Source organism: Vigna radiata, chromosome 7, assembly GCF_000741045.1.
Source record: "Vigna radiata var. radiata cultivar VC1973A chromosome 7, Vradiata_ver6, whole genome shotgun sequence".
Taxonomy (NCBI): Eukaryota; Viridiplantae; Streptophyta; class Magnoliopsida; order Fabales; family Fabaceae; genus Vigna; species Vigna radiata.
The window spans coordinates 39,565,912-39,589,225 of NC_028357.1; the positions used below are offsets into that span (position 1 = coordinate 39,565,912).

The 23,314-nt window shown below is 33.6% G+C and overlaps 1 protein-coding gene and 1 non-coding gene across 4 annotated transcripts; both read left to right on the top strand.

Annotated features, from left to right (window-relative positions):
- The first annotated feature begins 844 nt into the window (after positions 1-844).
- LOC106768217 (transcription initiation factor TFIID subunit 2) lies at positions 845-20,537 on the top strand. Of its 3 annotated transcripts, XM_014653218.2 has the most exons (25): positions 856-1,084; positions 1,239-1,578; positions 2,938-3,083; positions 3,205-3,271; positions 4,744-4,943; positions 5,038-5,191; positions 5,350-5,434; positions 5,551-5,642; positions 6,928-7,053; positions 7,176-7,229; positions 8,074-8,142; positions 9,569-9,666; positions 9,760-10,104; positions 10,183-10,270; positions 11,171-11,296; positions 11,376-11,432; positions 12,482-12,561; positions 12,648-12,690; positions 13,939-14,025; positions 15,897-15,986; positions 16,377-16,435; positions 16,520-16,610; positions 16,690-16,855; positions 17,410-17,593; positions 19,054-20,537. In XM_014653218.2, exons 1-25 carry the CDS (start codon positions 966-968, stop codon positions 20,240-20,242), a joined length of 4,155 nt encoding a protein of 1,384 aa, XP_014508704.1. In that variant the 5' UTR covers positions 856-965; the 3' UTR covers positions 20,243-20,537. The 3 variants fall into 3 exon arrangements, with proteins under 3 accessions (XP_022639383.1, XP_014508704.1, XP_022639382.1); XM_022783662.1 differs by lacking the exon at positions 19,054-20,537 and having other exon boundaries at positions 845-1,084; positions 16,690-16,891; positions 17,410-17,543; XM_022783661.1 differs by lacking the exon at positions 15,897-15,986.
- On the top strand, positions 4,232-4,304 carry TRNAF-GAA. The gene has a single exon. It is a non-coding gene; the product is annotated as a tRNA-Phe (tRNA).
- Positions 20,538-23,314: the final 2,777 nt, after the last annotated feature.

The following is a 23,314-nucleotide window of genomic DNA, read 5'->3' on the forward strand; positions in this document are numbered from 1 at the left end:
AAATTCAAGGACGTGTGCACCGTTACACCGGGAGAGGGAGAGAGGGTGTATGTGATTCTTGAGGTATTAGCCAAAGGTGTTCCAGTCACCCTTCGAAGAACCCAAACCCAAAACCTTATTTTTTTAACCTCTGCCACCTTATCCATAATTTTTTTTCACAATTTTAACCTTAGACAGCCACACAATCACATAACATACACACGTCATTTTTTTTGTCCACGGTGGCAATTGTCATTAAAAAATTAACGCCATAACAAAAAAGATTAACTTGAACAATTTTTTCAGAAGTTGGAAATTCTTTTAACTTTTTAAAAAAGGTAGGACAATTTTAAACATTTCCCCTCTTTCGAGAAACCAAAAGAGATATTAAGTCTTTTTAAAACAATGTAATTTTATTCTCTTCAATTTCATATCAAATTAATAATTAAACTTAATTATAATTTGTCTATACATATTAAAATTAATTTTTAAAAATTATATATCAATTCACTTCACCTATTTTAAAAAAGAAACTAAATTAAATAAATCTTTTAAATAAAGGGAGTAAATTGAAAACAATGCCCAAATATCTCATGACAAGTTTGTATTTTATAAAAGATTAAAATAAATATTCTAAAACATTAAAAATTTGACGAATTCATAAGTGGCCTATACAAACATATCAAATTTTTTAAAAACTTAAAAATATTAAATTGAATAAAAAAAATCAAAATTAACCAAATCAAGTAAATCACTGATTAAGTCTAGCTTTATACACCCCTAAAACGAATTTAGCAACATTGAATGCAATTGCATTTAGGGCATCATATCGTCATCGCTTGTCTAGGCCTGACTCAAGCACGTTAGTACTGCTCTATTTCTCTATAAATAAAGCATCACTTCAGCTATCTCGGGGGGAGACACACTCGAAGAGAGAGAAAGATACCTCGATTCGAATTCGATTTTCGTTTCTCACTCTTCCCCGTATGGCGAAACCTCGCAAGACCAAGAACAACGAAGACCCGAAGCCCGAAAACTCTGGTGCCCTAGTTCACCACCAGAAGCTATGTCTCTCCATTGACATCGACAAACGCCTAGTCCACGGGTTCGCAATTATCTTTTCCCTTCCATTATTCCTTAATTAGCATCTCTACTACACGCCGTTGTTGTGGATTAGGTTTTGTTACGGCCGAGACCGTGTTCGAGATCGTGTATTTAAAATCGATCTAGAATTTTATTTGAGTTGATTTCACTTGTAGGTACACTGAATTGGAAATTGCGGTGCCGGAGATTGGGATCGTAGGGTTGCACGCGGAGAATTTAGGGATTGAGAGTGTTTGGGTCGATGGTGAGCCCACGGAGTTCGAGTATTACCCGCATCAGCAGCAGCAGGTGGAAGATGATAAGAGGTTTAGTTCTGTGTGTTCTCCCAGCTCTGCTGCCGATGCTGCTGTCTCAGTGTACATGTCCTCTCTGGAGAAGGAGCTGGTGCCCAATTTACTTATTAACTGCTGTAAACCTTCCAAGACTGAAAGTGAACAACAGCAGGAGCAAACAGTTCCCGAGAACGGGTTTCACTCCACGGCCGAGCCCAAACAGGTTATAGTTGCCGTCTATAAACTCTAGGTTTCAGCGCTAACTCCTCGCTGAGCAATTTAGAGAGTTATTTTAAACGAGGCCTGTAAACCCTAGGCATAGCAACTGAATTGTACATAATATAGCAAATAAGTAATTTAGTCCCTGAAAATGTTATTAGTTCTCACTTTATTCTTAGATTTAGTGTAAAAAAAAAGATCCCTGCTACTGTGATATTTTACCACACACTGACATTTTGCCTTTTTATTTATGTTAATATCATCACCTAAGTTTTTACGTTACAGAAACCTTGTACCATCTGAGGGACATACCGCGGTTTCAAGAGCTTTTTAATTATTTTTAGTTCTAGGAACAGGAGTGACAGTGATTAGCAAATCACAACGGGGGCTAAATTGTGTATATGCTTATAAACATTGTGTTCATACCTGTAATTATTGTTTATTGAAAGTAATTAGGCACCGACTGGATTTTATAATTATTTATATAGATGTATTTACTGAATTGAATTTTATATTGTATTTATATATTTATTTACGTATGGGTCTTGAAAAGTGCCTAAGGGCACTGTTTAAGGAATTGAAAAGAAAAACTTTTTATTCAAAATCATATTGGAGCACATTAAAAAGTAATAGGGAAGCACATTTCTTCACATCGAAATAGTAAACTTACCTCTTTTAAGTCCTTATTCTACGCTCTTAGGGTGCTGGTTAGCATGTCATTTATATATTATATAATATATTTAATGATAATATACTTGTATTTTTTAATAGACTTCCTGCCATGGGTTTGGGTTCAGTATGACCAACCTGAAGTTAAATTGTGGTTATGGTTATCCTTTACATTCCGTGAAATAGTGGACTATTTTAGCAACAATTGTGGTCATGAAGAGTCCAAATCCAAAAGCCTTGATGTTGAGATCACATCCTTCACATTATGGGAAATTGCAGACTGATGCAGTTGCAATGCTGTTATGAGTTAGAAAACAATTCCATTGCTGGTGAAGCTACCGACCATTTTATGAAACTTTGGACCCATGTTCATTCTAAGGACTATCAACCCATTTATGAACATCGTCCTCTGCCTGCTTGGACTTTCCTCGTGTTATTTAGATGTTGCACTAATGAAATTGTGATGTGTCACCTCAAGTTCTATTTTATTGTGTCCTTTCTAAATTTTCACCTTATTTTTGTATTTTTATTTCTATATATTTTTGGCCCACTCATAGTAGGAAATAGGTTATTTTTTTATGGTTGAGATAGTGCAGCATTCTTCCATGAGAATATGGCAGTGAAATGTGAGAATGAGTTGTTTTGGTGAGGTTTACTATTGGTGTTTTCTCATGTAGGTTGATGTTGGGTGCAGAATGTGAGAATTGTTCGTATTGACTATTGGATAGAAAAGGCAGAGACAGGAATCCACTTCAGAAATAATCTTCTTCATACTGATAATCAGATAAGAAGAGCTAGATGTTGGTTCCCCTGTATAGATGACAATTCACAACGATGCTGGTATGGACTGTTAACACTTTCCCATTTGTGTGTCCATATCCATGCTTACATTTCATTATAAATTTATTTACTGTTCATTGTTTGAGACTGAAGTAATTATTGTTGTTTTGCTAATGTTCAGCTATGACCTGGAGTTCACTGTGGCACACAATCTTGTGGCTGTTAGTACGGGATTCTTGCTTTATCAGGTAGCAACGAGTGATACTATTACTAATATCCTGTTATTTAAGTTTTTAAAGCACAAACAATACTATTTTTACATAAGCTGATAACATTTTGGAGCTGTTTCTATTGTTGATAAGCATATTTAATGTTCTTTCAAGTCAAGTCAGGTTGGAAATTGGAATTTCCTTTGTTTCGGAAATTGGAGTTTTGCCTACTTTGGTTTTTCTTTTCTTATATTCCAGAGGTGTTAGATGATGATTGGCTTCAAAGTCAATCAATATTCTTTTTGGGAATATTCATTGCTGAAAATGAGTGACTGCTATGATAGAACTGTAGAAAACTAAAAATCACCAGTTTCTACATAAACCATGAATGTTAAAGTTATTGGTTATCTAAAAAGTATTGGAAATAGTGGTTTTCTATACATGATTAGTGTTTTGCTGCCAAATAATTTAGCTTGAGATGTCTGGTAGAACAATGAATTATCTGCTGATTTTGATTTTATGCGCTGTGTATTTTCATTTTCTAGTTCATTTATTCATAATTTGTTCATTGGACCCTTGATATACCTTAAAGGAAGAATCTTCTACAATGTTGAATTTGATCTGCTTATCCTTAAGTTATGTTCTTGCATATTGTGAGGCCCAGTGAAACTTTTGGAGATTGAGCTCGCTATTCTGTTTTTTCCCTTTCCTCTTTGGATCGGATGCAACCTTCCCCTTTTATGTTCCCTGTTTCTTGTCTTCTTTTTCTTAAATGATAAAATTCATCTGCAAAATACTCTTGTTGTCATTGGGACACAACATCAACATAGTGATATGGTTTGGATTTCATTTTGTTGCTGATGCCTGCCTTTTGGATTTAATCCCTGTTAGCCATATATGGTTATCACTGTCAATTTGTTGTGAGGGGGTGTGGGGTTAATGCAACTCTGCAACACTATAGACTGGATATTGGTTTCTGGTTGGTGGCATCTTTGATTTGCGGTGATAGCTTAGTTGGGAGAGCATCAGATTGAAGATCTGAAGGTCGCATGTTCAATCCATGCTCACCGCACCTCCAGGGTCATGGATCTGTTTTGTCAAAGTTCTCATCCAAGGAATTTGTCACGTCTTGTTTAGATCTTTGGGTTGAAAAGTTCATTTAATTTTGTACAAAATTTAGAAGCAGTGTTGCATTTTGTCTTCTGCTACCATTTCATGGAAGGGAAGCATAAAGGAAAAATACCCTTTGTCTAAGTTGAAAAACATAATTATTGTTATTATTATTGACACATTCCTTTACTTGATTCCATTCTCTACATGCAATGGAATGTAGATTATATATGATACCCTGTCTGCTGGCCACCCACCCTCATTTCAGGGAAATTTCTTGACCCTCTCCTTTGTTGTAATGCTTCTCTTTTGTCTCTATTTAAATTTATAGTTCTATATGAAAATTTATCTTGTTACGCATAGTTAAATATGTTTTTGTTTGAACCTCCTTTCTTTTTCAGGTCTTAAGCAAGGACAATCCTCCTAGGAAAACATATGTCTATAAATTGGATGTTCCAGTAGCTGCAAGGTGGATATCTTTGGCTGTTGCCCCATTTGAAATTTTTCCTGATCACCAATTTAGTCTCATATCACACATGTGCTTGATGCCTAATCTGTCAAAGATGCGGAATACAGTGGAATTTTTCCACAGTGCCTTCAGGTTTGACATGTGACAGTTGCAATTTAACTAGCAGGTTGCTTTTTAATCACAAATTGTATAATGATTGGATAGTTGGACTTTTATTTGTGAGCAGCTGCTATAAGGATTATCTTGCTGTAGACTTCCCATTTGACTCATACACGCAAGTTTTCATAGAGCCAGAGATGGCTGTGTCTTCACTGAGTTTAGGAGCCTCTATGAGTATATTTAGTTCACAAGTTTTGTTTGATGAGAAGGTTATTGATCAGGTCAGTTCATTACTTCAATTCTTTTATTTGATTTCCTTTTTTCTAATCATACTCTTTCTGAGTGAATAAAGAAATTTTTCCTCTTGTCCTTGAGGGTTTTTATGCTTGTGAATTTACTACCATGCCAGCTTATGATCAGCCTATGTCTTTATTGACAGACTATTGACACAAGGGCAAAACTTGCATATGCTCTTGCAAGACAGTGGTTTGGGGTGTATATCACTCCCGAGACACCAAATGATGGTAACTTATCAGAGGATATTTGGATTGCTTTTTTAATTTGAGTTGATTCTTTGGGAATTCAGCAAATTTTGTCTTTCCTCTGGTGTGATTGATGAATACTTATTTGCACATTGCAGAGTGGCTCTTGGATGGACTTGCTGGCTTCTTGACAGATTTTTATATCAAGAAACATTTGGGAAATAATGAGGCACGATACAGGAGATACAAGGTTTGTTTTTCTTTTTGGTTTAATCTGGTCTATGTGAAGGCTAACTCATTGTGCATTATATTGTAAGTTAATGAACGTGGGCTCTTTATGGGTGTATATAGAAATTTGAGGTTCAACTTGTTATTGTGGTTTGGATGCTTTGTAGTTTGAAGGTGTTCATGTGTTCTCTTAAGTATTCTTGAAGATGGTGCTGTTTATAACCATTTTTTTTATCCCCTAGTTGTTTTTATTTTTCCTTCTCTACAGATTTGTTTTAAGAGTTTCTCTATTGTGAATTGTATTTAATATTTAATCACATGTAAATACTTTATTCATAACCATTCAAAGTATACTATAAGGAAATCGTTGTAATGGCTAATAATGGAGAATATCCCTAACTATTAGCGGTATATATTTCCCTAATTACTAAGATAAAAACATCTTTTGTACCCACCTCAAGCTCGAACATATATGTCATATGAGCCTAGCTTATTTCAAATGTGGTCAACCAGAGCTCTTATGGGATTTTGCAAGGGTGTATGCAAGTGGGTCATGTAAGATGGTGGTGCTTATGCTGGAGGAGCGATTGGAGCACAAGATGATGCTAGAGGATCATGGAGGTGCCACTTCTGGTGGTGCTTATGTCTGTCGATGGTATATAAGAAGTGAAGGTGGAGTAGGAGCTAGTTCTAGGACAATAAGTGGAACCTATAGGGGGACGCCTTCAATGGTGGAAGTAAAGAAAGTAGTTGCTCAAACGTAGAGACTAGATACTGTTGTGGTTGAGGAGGGAAATATCAATAACCTTTCTGGTGTACGGAGTAGCCCAAAAAAGTATATTTTGGGATCGCAGAGGCCACACGGACAGTGTGTGTGATCAGTGCAATGGAGGAAACGGAAAAGGAAAATCTAGCTCTTTGATACCATTAAGAGTTTCTCTGTTGTGAATTGTGTGTTTAATCACACATGTAATCCTTTATTATAATCATGGAAAGTATAACAGAGGGAAACCTAATAATGGCTCATCATGGAAAATATCCCTAATTATCAGCTGAACATATTTCCCTAATTACTAAGGTCAAAACAATTTTTAACAATATTAATTATTTTTAGCTACTTAGTTCAAAATTTCAAGGTATTCTTCTTTTTTGTTTTGGTTTTCTTTACTAAAATTTTATTTCATATTTAAGCATGGTGGTTGATCTGTCACTCTAGGTTGAGGCTGTAGAGATATTCTGAGTTGAAAGTGCAAGAGTTAATATGTTAATTACATTTTTTTTACATGCTAATCTAAATCACTCTACAGGCAAATTGTGCTGTTTGCAAAGTTGATAATGGTGGAGCGACAGCTTTGAGCTGTTCAGCTTCCTGCAAGGATTTATATGGAACTCAGTGTATTGGTTTGTATGGAAAAATAAGATCGTGGAAGTCTGTAAGTATTTTCCTTTCCTTTTCTTCTCCCCCTAGCTTTCATTTCATAGCATTGAGCCAGTACATTAGTGTGATTCCTTAATCAGTATTGAATTATATAAATATTATTTTACCCCTTTTCAGGTGGCTGTTCTTCAGATGTTGGAAAAGCAAATGGGTCCTGAATCTTTCCGTAGAGTGAGAGTCCTTGATATTTGCACATTTATGCTTCTGATCATTCTAGATATATGCTGAATGTCTTAATCATGGTAGTCAATAGTGTGCTTTCACACCAATATTGTGCTGGTGTGGAGTGGCTCCCCCTGCACCAAAAGGTTTCTTGATGTCGCACCTCAGGATTCTGGCTGTTGTGTGCGTTGTGAGGCCAAAACTGCAACATATTTCTCCTGCTGACACAATCTAGGTTTAACATAAGGGATTCAATTCCTGGCTGGAAACAGGGTCGTTTGGGGGTTTCTGTTTATTTTTGCTGACAATAAAAGGGGAACTTTCTATTTTAACCTATAATACACAATTTGTACCCCAGTCTTCCATAGACCATCCTTCTCTCCCACATTCTGGTTCTCTACTTTCCTCCTGTCTTGCAGCATCTTTCCTCTCCATATCTGGCAGGATTTCCAATGAGGTTTCTGGGGGAGATACCAACCTAATCTGGAACTTCTGATTAAAACTGTACAATTCTTTATTCTTTCTTTTCTGTTTAGCTGCAATGGCTTCATGCGACCAATCACCCTCTGCCACTCAATCTGTTAGATAGTGACGGATGCCAAATAATAGTTGTGGAATCTTGTGTAGCAATGTTCAGGCATGTTTTCTAGAATGTACTTCCCCGGAGATATTTAGTAGTCTCCTTGCATTGAACACCTTTTCCCATTGTTCATCATCTGCCAATAGCCTTTTACTGTATTTTTTGTTTTTCTTACCATTTTTTATGAAATTTTCTTTTTCTTTATTTCCCCTCCAAAGTTATATATGCTTGAAGGTTTGCTGATATTTTTTTTCTTGCTATTAATGTATATAGATTTTACAAACGATAGTTTCTCGGGCTCAAGATAAAACACGTTCCATGAAGACTCTAAGTACTAAGGAGGTAATGTGCTTTTGGTTCTGTACAATATGTGGCATATTAATGGAATGTAGCTTCTGAGACATTGGCAGTTAACTATGCATAGTTGGCCGAGTTCAATAAATGTTATAGTGTGTCATAACCACTTCTTTTAGGTTTATCTATCTATAACATTGCATTATCATGAATATGACTGCTATAGGATAAGTAGATTGTGCCAAATTGACGCAAATGGGAAAAAGGGAGGATAGGAGCATGGGACATAATTATTGTCAGTGGACGATGGAATGAAAAATGTCTAACATTGGACTAGTTTATCGGAAGAGTTTCTACCATTTAGAAAACTTCAAAGAGTTAGAATTCTTACGATTTCAAGTTTTTTTTTTTTTTTTTAAATTGTCAGCCATGAGTGGGAGTGCGGGAATTTTCTTTTGTTTAACACATAAGACACAAAGAAATGCTTTTAGAGAAGCAAGCACTGAAGAATTTAAAGTTGTCCGCTTCAGTCAGTATTTTGGCCTCCTTTTATTTCAACTATTTTATTTTTCTTTACTTGCTCCTTTCATCTTCTTATAGTTCCCTCCAACTGCTCTTGACTCTCCCTAAATAATTTTCTTTTGTTTTCTGTCCTAGCAGTTTGAAATGATAGATTTTTTGTATTTTCACTAATTTGCCACATCTTAAACTCGGATGCTCCTTTCTTTTTTTCCGCCGAGAGGAGTGTTGAATCTTCGGTTGGGGAAAAATTGGCCAACAGTGAGTCAGTACCATAATTAAGCCTGCAACATTTATTCATTTCATTGACCAAGCTTCATTGTTATGTGACTTGCCCATCAATATTCCCTCCTATCAGTTTCCAATCATCTAGATTGTTCGGCTATGGGTATTTTTAAGATTTACAAATTTTTCCAAATTTTCATTTTACTAAATTTTCATTAATATGATTCCAATTTTCTGCTCTTTTCAATTTCAGTTGTGAACCAATACTTTATTTTCTGAAAAAGACATTGTTTGGATATATAGAATAATTAAGTTCAATAATAAGTTAAAGAGTAATGGGCAGTTTGACCACAAACTATTTGCTACAGAAACAACTATCATATCTCAACGGGAGTGGCAGACTAGGCATTACGCATTTTACGTATGCTTTATAACTCAGCTTGTATGCAAACTCCATTTTTGAGTATATCTGCCCATCACGGGCCTTTCCATGTTGCTCTATCTTATGCGTTTAATTGATCAAACAATATGCATAAAAGGTGGACAAGCAAATTGATGAAATTTGCTCTGAATTGCTTTGGTAGACTAAATAATTTTGTCCTTGTAATCTCATGTAGAGCTGAGAAGTATAAATGTAGTTTAATCTTCAATGCTGTGATAGCTGAAGTATTTTTACAGTTTTTGCTTCTGATTACATAAGGTGGATCTGATAAATTTTTTCAATACACAGTTTCGACATTTTGCCAATAAGGTTGGGAATCTTGAACGTCCATTTCTTAAGGATTTCTTTCCACGGTGGGTTGGTTCTTGTGGGTGTCCTGTTTTAAGGTATAAGAAAGGATTTATTTGTTATTCTTGATTTCATTTTTGGAACCCTATCTGTACATGTATTGTGATGGGTTACCTGTTGCTGTTGCTAAGGATGGGGTTTTCCTATAACAAAAGGAAGAATATGGTTGAATTGGCTGTGTTGCGAGGATGTACAGCATTGCAGACTTCAACTACATCCACTCTTGATATTAATCCAGAGACAGAAAATAGAGATGGAGATACTGGATGGCCTGGTATGATGAGCATCAGGGTATATGAACTTGATGGTATGTATGACCATCCTATTCTGCCAATGGCTGGAGAAGCATGGCAACTGTTGGAAATACAATGCCACTCAAAGCTTGCTGCTAGACGCTTTCAGAAGCCCAAGAAAGGGTTAAAACATGATGGATCTGATGATAATGGTGACGTGCCTTCCATGGATGTGCGCTCAAAGTATTTATCAGTTTCATATCTTTTTTGTTTTAATTTGTGGTTATGATTTAGTTTCTGACGATTTTTCTGTTATGGCAGTACTGAGTCCCCTTTATTATGGATCAGAGCAGATCCTGATATGGAGTACCTTGCCGAGGTTCACTTTAACCAACCTGTTCAGATGTGGGTAAGGATGAATTGTTACAGCCAATTGATTTTATTTGGTTTATTGTGATATAGTATTTTGCTATGCTATTAGAAGCACCCCAGGTTTCAATCATTTTGGTCTTCTTTCTGGGTTTTATGCGTGATGTGTATAGAACTAGTTATTTATCCTATGGTAAGAAATCCTAGGAGAACCACTTAAGAAAAGCTAACCGTTGTAATTGACAAGCCTAGGGCCTCAACCCACGCTAGGAGTCTTTTTTAAATGTGGAACTCATTAGTCATACCTTGCAACTGAACACTAACATCCTACCATGCTCCACTGCCTTGACACACATATAAGCTGGCTGTGGAGTAGTCCTTATCCCATTCAGTGTCCTTGTTTTGCATCTCATAGTGAAAAGCATTGACCAATTGAGGGTTTATAAATCCAAACACCAAAAGTCATACTTCTGGTGTGGAACTCAAATTCCATACCTTGCTATTTGATCTTAACATCATACCCTGATTGCAGATTTTTAATCTTTGTTGTCTTATATTAAAGTGAATGTTCAAATACTTTCCTTTTCTGGTCTTTTAGCATTTGTGGTGTTTGAATAGTTGATATGAAGTTCTTTGAAAATTAAAATCGAGTGTCTTCCTGAATCATCTCTCTTTGTTTAAGTTCCTTTCTAAGTTTTACATCATGCCCTTTTTTATTCTATTAGGGAAGCTAGAAGACCCAATTACATAAAACGTGCAATGATGCAATGTTATGTAATCATACTCATTTACCTCTTGAGCCTTCCTCATTCTCTCGGCTATTTTAGAAATAAATTATGCTCATTCATTTGTGTGGGGTTCGTATTTGCATCTTTCATTATCATATTTAGTATTTTGTTGGTTATGTTTATTGATTATAGATATTTAATTTTTTATTTAGATCAATCAATTAGAGAAGGACAAAGATGTTATTGCTCAGGCACAAGCAATTGCAGCTCTTGAGGCATCACCACAACTATCATTTTCTATTGTAAATGCCCTAAACAATTTTCTCGGTGACTCCAAGGTGATTTTCTTTCTGTAATATATTTTCAGTAGTAGCTTTTAAATATGAAATTAATATCTGTAGTCTTTTGGTTCTCTAGGCCTTTTGGAGAGTACGGATTGAAGCGGCATTTGCATTGGCAAATTCAGCATCTGAGGTATTCAAATGCTACGTTACTTGTTGCATACTTTATGATATACCTCCTCCTGTCTTGAATATAAGCAAACAAAACATAAAATCTCTTATCTATTGGTCTCAAATATTAGGAGTATTAACTAAGTTTAACTTATAAGATTGTTTCCAAAATACCTTCATTTAGTGGAAGTTGGATTTCCAATGACTCATTTTTTTGTATTAATTTCCAAGGAAGGCTGGTTTAAGAAAGAAGTTTATGTTTAAAATGAGTTCGGTACAATTAATTAATGCTAACTCTTAATGAATGAGTTAGGTACAATTTAAGCCTATCACAACCCTACAAAATTGGGCTTGTAGGGTGATGTTTACACTTATTTATATATTGTAAAATGTATTTATCTCTCGTCGATATGTGATCTCTAATATACCCTGGTCACACTGTGGCATCTTTATATTTCAAGAGTGAAACTAAATATTTGTGGGTGTTCAGATAGTGACTGAAAATGGGTGACACAGTAGTGCAACATACAACAAACTTTATTAGGATAGACTCTCTTACTATCTTAAGAATTGACTCAATCTTACAAAACTAGCTCTTTAGGTGAAGTTTGCATCCACTTGCATATTGTAAATTCTCCTTATCTTTAGTTGGGATCTCCAACAACTAACAAACTTTCTTAATTAGTATGAGTTAGTTATTTTTCGTTTATATTCAAGACCAGTGGTATGCATATTAAATGAATGGCTGAGTGGGAATGGAGTTGGCTGTCCTTAATTTAACCAAATGATTTCAGATCTGGTTTTGAGATAATAGATGAACTTTAATAACTTGCTAATCACTGCTGTAGTAGATATCTGTACACAGGAAAAAAATGGAAGTTTGCCTTTAAGTTTTAAGCATGCCTTAATCTGGTGGCTGTTACAACTTTGAAATCCATTTAACAGTTGTTCATGTTCAGGAATAACTGGGATGCCATATATATGACTACTATTTGTTGCATATGTATCACTGTAGATAATGGGTGTAATAATTTGAAATGTGAATAATGTTGTCATTTAATTGTCTGACAGGAAACTGATTTTTCTGGTCTACTCCATTTGGTGAAATTTTATAAGAGTAGAAGGTTTGATCCTGACATTGGACTCCCAAAGTAAGAATATGGAAACTATTGTTCACCTTTTCTCATTTAACTTTGGCAATATCCATTGACAAATTTTGTTGTATTATTATTTCCAGGCCGAATGATTTTCATGATTTTGCTGAGTATTTTGTTCTTGAGGTAATGCAAGGAGGTAGGATGTGTAAGTTACGCCTGATGTGATGTGATTTTGTAATGTTTGTTATTTATTGTGTTTTGAATATTTGTAGTGTTCCATAAAGTGTTGTTTCAGTTTTTATAATTTCTAATACAGTTTATTTTTTATTTATTTTATTTTTTTTTGCGAATATGTGGTTATTATATTTGCATGTGTCAGTATCTTCCTTTTTGATCTAGTGTAATATATTTGTCTGATCTCGATGATACATGCCAGGTTATTGAACTTTGGTAGCTGTGCTCTGTAGGCAGTTTTACATTGCTTATTGAAATGTAAGCAGTGGTCAGTGTGGTGTGCTTAGCTGTATTCATTTCCTTAATTATCGTGATGCATGAAATGACACCAGATATGTACTGTATAAAGGTTTAAGTAGGAGTGAATGTGTCTATGTTAGTTGTACCTGTAAACCCAAATGATTAAACCTTTTCAGTCTGATTCCATGGTTAGTGAAAAATGGAATACAAAACAGTAGTCTCTGGGTTTCATTTGGAGACAATGATCATTCTGAAAGAATAAATGATCGCTTTGGGAATTATAACATTTTCTGAACTTGTATAATTATTTGGGGAGTGATATTTTGAGTCTCAATGCAAAGGACACAAACTTCTCACAATGACTTTTGTGGTTCTGATATGTCTTTGTTACCTAGGATGCTTCTAACCTAGTACAAATTACTTTCAGTGTGCTCTATTTTGATTTCTTCTACTGTCTAGTATTATGGTGTTAAACTTGTGTGCATTATGAATTAAATAAGTTCAAACTTACAATTTGTGTTGTCATCATCTGGTGATCCTATGGCCTTTTCTATTGCAATCTTGAAGCTTGATCTTTGTTAACATGCTCGCTCCACCCTCATGAACTTTGCTGCTCTTGTGTTAATTATAATGCCATCCATGAACTAAGATTCCCATATCCCTTTTACAAACTATAATATCATCCATGAAATACCCTCTTTTGAAATTATAATGTTATCCATGAACTCTATCCTTATTTGTGATCATTTACATTCTTTTCTTTTACAATGGTTTATTGTGTTTTACAGTTGAATATTGAATGTCTTGTTTATGGTATGTTTTTGTCAGTTACCTTTTGTGATAGTAATTCTGAACTAGTTTGCATATTCTTCTCGTGGCTAGATAATGAATAATTGTTTATTAATGTGCTTTTAAAACTTGGCAAGTCATTTTTGGGTAACTAAATTGCTGTTGTAGGCTATTCCACATGCTGTTGCCATGGTTAGAGCCGCTGACAAGAAAAGCCCAAGAGAGGCTATCGAGTTTGTTCTACAATTATTGAAGGTTATTGTTTATGTTAGAATCTGTTTTATTAGCTGTATTATTTCTGTCAGGATTTGTGTTTTATTGTTTCCTTATTTAGCAGATTATAATTACAGTATATGATGGGGATATCCTTGATTCATAGTGAATCATAGGGATCTGGTTGTCTAGGAGCTATTATTCTACTTCTTAAAATAGCTTTCTAGCCTTATATATATAGATTGTATTCTCAGCATAATAAGATGAACCGTTCTACCCTAAATTATAACATGGTATCAGAGATCTCAAATTTTGGGTGCTGTCTTTGAATGCGCACACCAAAACCCTAGACAACAGCCTTCATTTCTACCACCATCCCTTTCAGGACAGCCTTCATTGCTTTCGCACACCAAACCCTAGCCGCCAACCTCCATTGCTGTCAATCGTTTTGTTCGGGTCCCCTTCATTCATTGCCTTAAGGTTGTATTGCATGGACATGACAGACCAAATTCTTGAAGTGGTGAATACCGTGTCACAACACATTCAGGAATAACTGTAGAACCTCGACACTGCCTACTGATTGAATGGAAAGAATTATTTGAAATGGGCCTAGCTTGTTTGCAGAATTTTGAAAGGTAAAGGGAAAACTAATCACTTGATTGAAGATGCTCCTACAGAAGAAGATCCAAGATTTACAAAATGGGATGAAGAAGACTCTATTATCATGGTATGGCTATGGAACTCCATGATCCCAGAAATCACTAATATTTGCATGTTTCTTAATTCTGCAAAGGAGATTTGGAATGTCATAGAGCAGAGTTACTCCAATGCTAAAGATGTTGCTCAAATATTTGATGTGAAGGTGAAAGCTGATGCTGCAAAACAGGGAAAAAAGACTATTACTGAATATGCCAATCAACTAAAAAATTCTTGCTCCAATCTGACCTAGCTGGCGAGTGATCCCATTTCGCGGCATAGAATGACAGCAAGCGAGTGTTATTGAATATCTATTGTAGTCAAGTTTGTTTGGACTTATCGTGTCATCTCCTATCAAGTTCTTTCCTAGTCTCACACTTTGATGTCTAGTTCTTGGCATGAAGGGGTGTATTAGGGTATGACCAAATTATAATATATATATATATATATATATATATATATATATATATATATATATATATATATATATATATATAAGGGAGTGTAAATCTTATCTTCCCAAGATGACTTTGTTGGGTTGTTAGGTTTAAATTCTACTTTCTTAGGAACCGTACTTGAATTAGTTAGAGGACATTGTAGTTTTTGGAGACAATAGATGAATGACAGCTAGTTTTTTGTGATTCTGAAAAAAAAAATGGAATTTAGAACTGTGACCTTTGGAACTGAAAAATCACTAATTTTTCAAGTGCCCCCAAACCTCAGCATTTTCTTCTGTGAAACCTTACTCAGGCTGAAACTAGAGGTTTCTCCTTTAGTGATCATCGCTGCCTTCCTTTTCTGATTCTTTCTACCAGTTTTACATTCTCTTCTGCCTTCATTTTTTTTTTCTGTACTGTTTTTTAAATCCATTTATTTATAAATGCTTTTCACATGGCTGTCACGCTTTCACCATTTGCCGCAATGCCATCCTCTATTATTCTATGGCTATTTTTGCTGGCCAGTTTTATCCTTATTTAGTATTTAGGATTCAGCTACCCAAATCAAGTGTAACGACTGGTTATATCTGTTTTTTGCTCCTTTGGGCTCTTGCAATATTGTACTATTTATTACTCATTGCATACACCACTACTCTATGGATACAAGATATGTTGTTTGGGCAGTGTGATTACTTTTATTGGGATGTTTTCTTGCTCTAGTAATGTAGAAGTTCCATCATTAGCTTCAGGGCTCATGTATTTATCCTCATATTTTTCCAGTACAATGACAACAATGGGAATCCCTACTCAGATGTCTTTTGGCTTTCTGCATTAGTCCAATCGGTTGGTGAGCTTGAGTTTGGGCAACAGGTTTATAAACTATTTTTCTCTTGCTGATTATCTTGGTTACCTTTACAGATTAATAATTTAATATACTGATCTGAGCTTCCTGAGCTTGTTTTGTTTTATACTTAACAAAGCTCCTTAAGTACCTCTATTAATTAAAATTTGAGCTGTTGAATACGAAGTACTGATAGTTAATAATTTGTTGGTGGAAAGTGTGATTTTTGAGTTTTTGCAATTTCCATTTCTATTACAACTATGCATATGTTGCTTGTTATGAAAAGTGTTTGTGTGTGTATTTAACAGCTGTTAAATAATATTTGCAACTGATATGGTTCTTGCTTTCTTCAAGATAATCTTAACTGTCAGCATCCTGATTTGAGTATTAGGCTTCTTTCTGACTCAAACTTTTGACAGAGTATTCTGTTGTTGTCGTCACTTCTCAAACGCATTGACCGGCTTCTACAATTTGATAGGTGAAATGATGCATTGATTACTGTGGTGGATTTATCAATTTTACTTGCAACTATAATTTACATTTTTGAAATGTCTTCTGCTAGTCTCATGCCAAGATATAATGGAATCTTGACTATCAGTTGTATCCGAACATTGACCCAGATTGCTTTAAAGCTTTCGGGTTTCATTCCTCTTGTAAGCACCTTGTTATTGAGCATCAAACTTCTTTTCCATGTTTGGTACAAAGATTCTAAAAGCTTCATCTTTACTACAGGATCGAGTTTTTGAACTTGTAAAGCCTTTTCGTGACTTGAAGACACTGTGGCAAGTTCGAATTGAAGCAAGCAGAGCACTCCTTGACCTTGAATTCCACTGCAAGGGCATGGATTCAGCATTGCTTTTATTTATCAAGTACTTAGAGGAGGAGCATTCCTTAAGAGGTTGTTCATCTTTTCCCTCGCGGAGGATCTATAGATGTATGTCAAACTAAGAAATTGGTTCAGAATGCTAAAAGTAAAGTATTTATAAAAATGTTTATTAAGTGGGACAAATTTCATAAGATACACGGTTGGATGAGTTTCTCCTTAAGTTCGTTTTAGGAAGATAAAAATGTCCATAAATTAAAGTTAAAAATTTGCTGAAACACTATAATTTCTCCAATTTTTTAATTTAACTTATGCTTAAACTAATTTTAGCTTTCAAAGAAGTTCAAATTCATTTTTTGTTCTTTGTTTTTCTTCCTTAAAATAGGTTTATTGAGAAATTCGTCCAAACTAGTTTTGATCCTCCAATCCCAAAACAAGTTTAAATATACAATTTTATATATTTTAACTCATCTTGTGGCACATAATTATCTTGTTTTTCAAATATTGACAACCTTCTGAAACAATCAAACCTGTATCTATTTTTTCCTTTCATTTTCATATTTACTTTCCCCTTTCTTCCATCTTAATTTACCCCTTTTTATGTAATAAAATTCATTTCTTGATTGCAGGACAGTTAAAGCTAGCCACCCATGTTATGAGGCTATGTCAGATGAGGGATGGATTGAATTCAGATGAGGAAATTACCAGCCAAACTCTTGTCTCTATGCTTAATTTACTGGAAGGGCGTACTGCTTTTAATAATGTCTTTCTCCGGCATTATTTGTTCTGCATACTACAAATACTTGCAAGAAGGTATATGTTTCTTATTGAAATGAAATGCAAGCTTGCTTATTTTTTAGCTAATGTATTGTGTGAATATTGCATGTATGTGATAAAACAAAAGCTGATTTTTAACTCTCCAATTTTTCATTTAGCTTTTGAAAATAATTTATTCACTGAACTTCTTTTATTGGTCGTAGTCGCTCTGTTCACCTTTTTTTACCTATATTTTGTCTAATTTTGTTGTTTGTTGAACTCAATGAAATTTGAACATAGTAGTAACCATGGTTATTGAATCGAGATTCGAAATTTCATGAATTTTGAATCCCATCGAATCTTATTTTGAATCTTAATTTTGAATCTTAAGATATACATAATTTGTATAGTTTAAAAGATAAAATAAACAAAACCTTTTAAACAATTACTATTTTTTATAGAAAAATAAAGAATATAACAAAAATTGTATATTAATTCAAATTTATTTCCTTTCAAACATATTAAATAAAAAATTCTTAAATATAGCCTAATTTAATACAAAAAAAATATAAGAATAAATATATCCTAATTTAAATTGAAAAAAAATTATAAAAAAAATAAAAAGACAATAGTTAGCAATAATTAAAGTATATAAGAACACTTATATATTAATTTAAACAATAACTAATTTTTTCAAAGAGATAATATTATTGTTTTACAAAAGTCAGAATAAAAAATAATATATAAATTATTACTGTCACTGTAAAATGTAAAAGTATGTTAGTATGAGATAAAAAAATATGAAAAAACATTTTATATTTTAAAGTATTACTCTGAAAAACTTATTTAGAACTCTCTCACATCTTCCTTCCACGGTCATCTTCTCACTGTTCATGGATTAATCTTCTCCCAGATTGATTTCCTCTCCCTTTTCTGTTCATTCCCATCTTCTGATGATTTCATCTTCTCTCATCTTCTCCCTTCTCACTATTCATCTTCTCCTAATTTCTTTTTACTGTGTCTTCTGCGGTTCTATTATTTGATGTTCATCTTCTACACTGTTTATTTTCCCACTGATTATCTTTTCCACTGAACTTTCATCTTTGTTGAGTTTCTTCTCCTGTGTTTCTTTCTTATTTTTTTAGTTTTTGTTCCTTCATCTCTTTCTTTTCCTATCTGTTTTCTATACAAAAGAAGGTGAAAGGTTTTTTTTTTCTTCTTTCATTTGATGTTCACGTCTTTGGAAACGTGAAGTAAAATGATAAAAATGTGATATTTTTGTAATTATTGATGAGAAAAAAACATGTTCTCTATTTAATAAAGTCCTAATGTTTTATAGTCTGTAACCATTTTCACTTTGCTGCTATTTTTGCAAAAAATTAAGATCCTCTCTTAATAGGCTTAGCTGATCCAAACAATGACAATTTGTTCTGGGCGTGTTTATATTTACACTGCAGTTTTGTCTGTATTTGAAAAACGAAAAATTCAGTGACTTTATTCCGTGCTTTTGTCTGCAGACCACCAACTCTTCATGGGATTCCCAGGGAAAATAGAACGTTGCATATGAGTCTTACCGAAGCTTGTAACTATCAGAAGAACATGTTTGTTCTTGATTCGGATAGCAAACCTTTGGATCTGCCAAGCTCTACTCAAAACCCTACACCAAATCTTTGCCTAGATGATTTGAGGGATGCACTTAACGAAGCTTCTAAGGACCCACCTGATGAAGCTCCGGTACAGGTGCACATTGAAGCTCTGAATGAAGCACCCCTAGAGAAAGCCGAAGAAGTATATACTGAATTTCCACAGGAAGCGCCAATGGAAGCTCCAAATGAAGTTTCCAAGGAAGCTGATACTGTATCGAATAGCCATGAAAGAAAGAGGCTCATTAAAATCAAGGTCAAACAATCTTCTGCCACCAGTAGGGCTGATACTGATAATCAAGTGGTTGAACGTTCTTTAGGTGGTCGTAACGAAATGGACCATGGAGCTAGCAGTTCAGTTTCTGTAGATGCACCCCAGAGGAATTTTGCCGAGACTCTTAGCATGAGTAATCACAATATAGACGAAGTTAATTCTTGGCATGATCGTGGTTCGCGCATGACTGCTAGCATTGGTAGTGCTAAATTTTTGAGTGACGGTGATGAATTAGTCAAAGAACTTCAGTGCACTGCTGATTCAAGTATAGTTTATTCACAACCTCAGCCAGAAGATCCGTCATCATCCAGTATTATACAGGATAACAATGTAGATGCTGATGCACGACGATATGCCAGCCTTCAAACTCTTTCAGTTGCAAGATTTGATCCTGAGGGAGAATCATTAGGTAAAGAAATTTCTGCTCGTGGCAAGGAAAAACACAAAAGCAAGGAAAAGAAACGAAAACGGGAAAGTAATAAAGGACATCACGATGATCCAGAATATTTGGAGCGAAAGCGACTAAAGAAGGAGAAAAAACGACGGGAAAAAGAACTGGCAAAACTTCAGAGTGATGAAGCGAAGAGATCCTCTGTAGACTTGTCAAGTAAGAAAGAGGAACCTGTAGTGGACGTTTCCAGACAGATTAAATCTGTTGAGCCAGGCGGCGGACATAGTTCTAAATTAGAAACCAAAAAGATTGATAGCAAACCGGATCCATCCGAAGGCACGTCTGGTGCACCAAAAATTCGAATTAAAATTAAAAACCGAATGCTCAACAAGTCATAGAGAATAAAACGTCCATTATTTTGTATATTCTAGAATGAAAATTACAACGCCTTCATATTTTCTGGGTTGTATTTTTCTTTTCCTTACCCGGCGTACACGAATTAGGTATTTCCAAATATTGATTCCATGAGCTTCATTCGTTGTTAGTTCTAAACTATGATTGGAGAGATGTGTATGATTGAAATTTCAATCATACAATATTTGTTATCGATGTAAATGATGCGTATCACGATTTTTTTAGGATATTGTTGTAAATTTACTTGTAGTTGTAAATTTATAATTTTGTTGTGGTCTAGTATTCATTTATTTTGGGGAATTGTTGGATAATGCTTGCAATGGCGATATCCTTTGCAAATGTCGTATTCCACTTGGTTACGCCTATATGAGTTTTCATTAAGTTTAGTACTATGTACTCGCACTAAAAGGGATGTAGCCTACAAAATATACTAAATATGTTGTTTGTAACTTGTACCTCAGTTGCATATTTTATTATGCCTTTTCATGACTGCCTGTATATAATAATCTTGGTATCAATTTCTTTTGAGGGAGATGTTATGCGTGGAACAATTGTTAATTTCGAAAATTTAGAAAGCGTTATATATTTTTATCATTAGAGCCTGGATCTGAAGAAATGGCGGCGGAAACGGCTTCTAATTTTCTTTTCTCTCTATGAATCACAAAAGCTTGTTAATGAAAAAAATGGAAAGGATATTTTCCCAGGAGAGATAGCGTTTGATTTTTATGCTCTTGCATTTAATATGATGGAAATAAAAACAATCTGTATAATTTTTTTTTTTGTACTTATTGTTTAAAGTCAACTTTTGTTTCTTCCATTTTATCTTCAATTGGAGAAAGTGAACTTATACATTGTTGTTTTTACTATTTTTTGTCTTTTCTTTTTCGTTAGAGTTTTTGTGAAACTATTTTTAGAGAAATTGATTTTATATTATCTAATATAATTGAGATGCGTGTTTAAGTTAATTTGAATTTTTATATTTACATTGAAGTATGTTTTCACTGCAAATCTTGTTAATTAATTGTATGACTCTAGAGGAAATGTGAGCTGAGTCCACACAAATAGAATTAGTTTTGCATAAGATGGTGAATCGAGATTTAAACTTTAGCCGAAAAAGCTTATATTCATTTGTCTCGCATGCGATTTTCTCTCTGAAAATGGATAAAGTGAAAAAGAAAAATAAGCTTACATCACTTGGGTACACATATTGTTGCTCTTTTTCTTTAAGTAGTCTACCTAATAGAGTTAATTGTAGTTGAACTTATCATAATGTAAGATCTTACAGTTTGCGTTCAGCATTTATTTATAATTTTTTTCTTTGTATAATAAGTTTAGGAAAATGTTAGCTAAGACATTTCTCTTTTTATTAGAAAATTTAATACTCCATTACTTTATGATTTTTATATAGTTATATTTAAAAGATAGAAGATAATATATACTTAACTAACCATAAGGATAATTAAATTATTATCATTTTTATTTATAATAAAAAAATAAACACCATACACCAAAAATTTGAATAAAAAACATTCATTATCAATGTCAAATCACCAGACACATTTTCTAATCAAAGATAACTATAATCACGTCCGAAACGTCTAATTTTTCCATATCTAAATATAAACTTAGAGTCTGCCTTGAAATTTAAAAAACAAAAAAAAAATGAATGTATTTAAATTTCACAAAAACCATAAAGTAACTTAAGTTAGGTTCATTCTTATATTTATATATATATATATATATATTTATATATATATATATATATATATATATATATATATATATATATATATATATATATATATATATATAGGTTTGTTAACGTGCATATGTCTGTTTTTCAGTTGATACATGTTAATAATATCTACCGGATTATAGTAGACAAAAATATCCTCATATATTATGGATTCTAAGTTTTAAAATCAAAGATATTTAAATAATTTTCATTCTCAAAACTAAAAAAAAAAAAAGAAATCCCCAAACCCTTACTCACCTCTCTTATTCCTCTCAATCCTTTCTCTTTCATCTTTCTCACTCCAACCTTTTCTCTATCATCTTAGGGTAGATCCTTCTCTATCATCCTAGGGTAGATCCAACAGAAAAAAAATTAGAAATGCTCGTCGTTAAACAATTTATCTTTGTAAAGAGTTGAGTCATTGACATATTCGCCTTCAGGCAAAGGTTCATTCAAGATCTCTTCAATTTTATCATCTTCACTAACCTCTCTAATTTCATCATCTGCAGATGTTGAATCGTCATCTCTTCAAAAACCTTCGGGCCAATTACCAATTCCTTCTGATGTCATTATACTTGTGAAAATTAAATAAAATTAGATAAGACAAAAATTATAAAATGAAAACTCATTATAAAATCACTTTTTTGTGAGAAATTGTTTAATAGCGAGTGTTTCTGATTTTTTTCAGACAAATTACCAATTCCTTCATATGTCATTATGCTTGTGAAAATTAGATAAAATTAGACAAGACAAAAATTATAAAATGAAAACTCATTATAAAATTATTTTTTGTAAGAAATTTTTTAATAGCGAGTGTTTCTGATTTTTTCCAAGCGAATTACCAATTCCTTCATATGTCACTATGCTTGTGAAAATTAGATAAAATTAGACAAGACAAAAATTATAAAATGAAAACTCATTATAAAATCATTTTTTTGTAAGAAATTGCTTAAGAACCAGTGTTTCTGATTTTTTTTAACTGGGACTATATGACAGAGAAAAGGTTGGAGTGAGAGAGATTAAAGAGAAAGGATTGAGAGAAATGAGAGAGGTGAGTAAGGGTTTGGGTTTTTTTTTTTTTTTTTTAATTTTGAGAATGAAAATTATTTAAATATCCTTGACTTTAAAACTTAGAATCCATAATATATGAGGATATTTTTGTCTACTATAATTCGGTACACATTGTTAAAATGTACCAACTAAAAAATAGACGTACGCGCGTTAACAAACCCATATATATATATATATATATATATATATATATATATATATATATATATATATATATATATAAAGTATGCTTATTGTGACATTCTAAAAT

Bases quoted from the DNA above. Each gene is read 5' to 3' on its own strand.
- LOC106768217 (XM_014653218.2), top strand. From the start codon at position 966: ATGGCGAAACCTCGCAAGACCAAGAACAACGAAGACCCGAAGCCCGAA. The intron at 4,944-5,037 runs GTTTGACATGTG...ATTTGTGAGCAG, and splicing joins TTTTTCCACAGTGCCTTCAG to CTGCTATAAGGATTATCTTG. The intron at 17,594-19,053 runs GTATATGTTTCT...TTTTGTCTGCAG, and splicing joins CTACAAATACTTGCAAGAAG to ACCACCAACTCTTCATGGGA.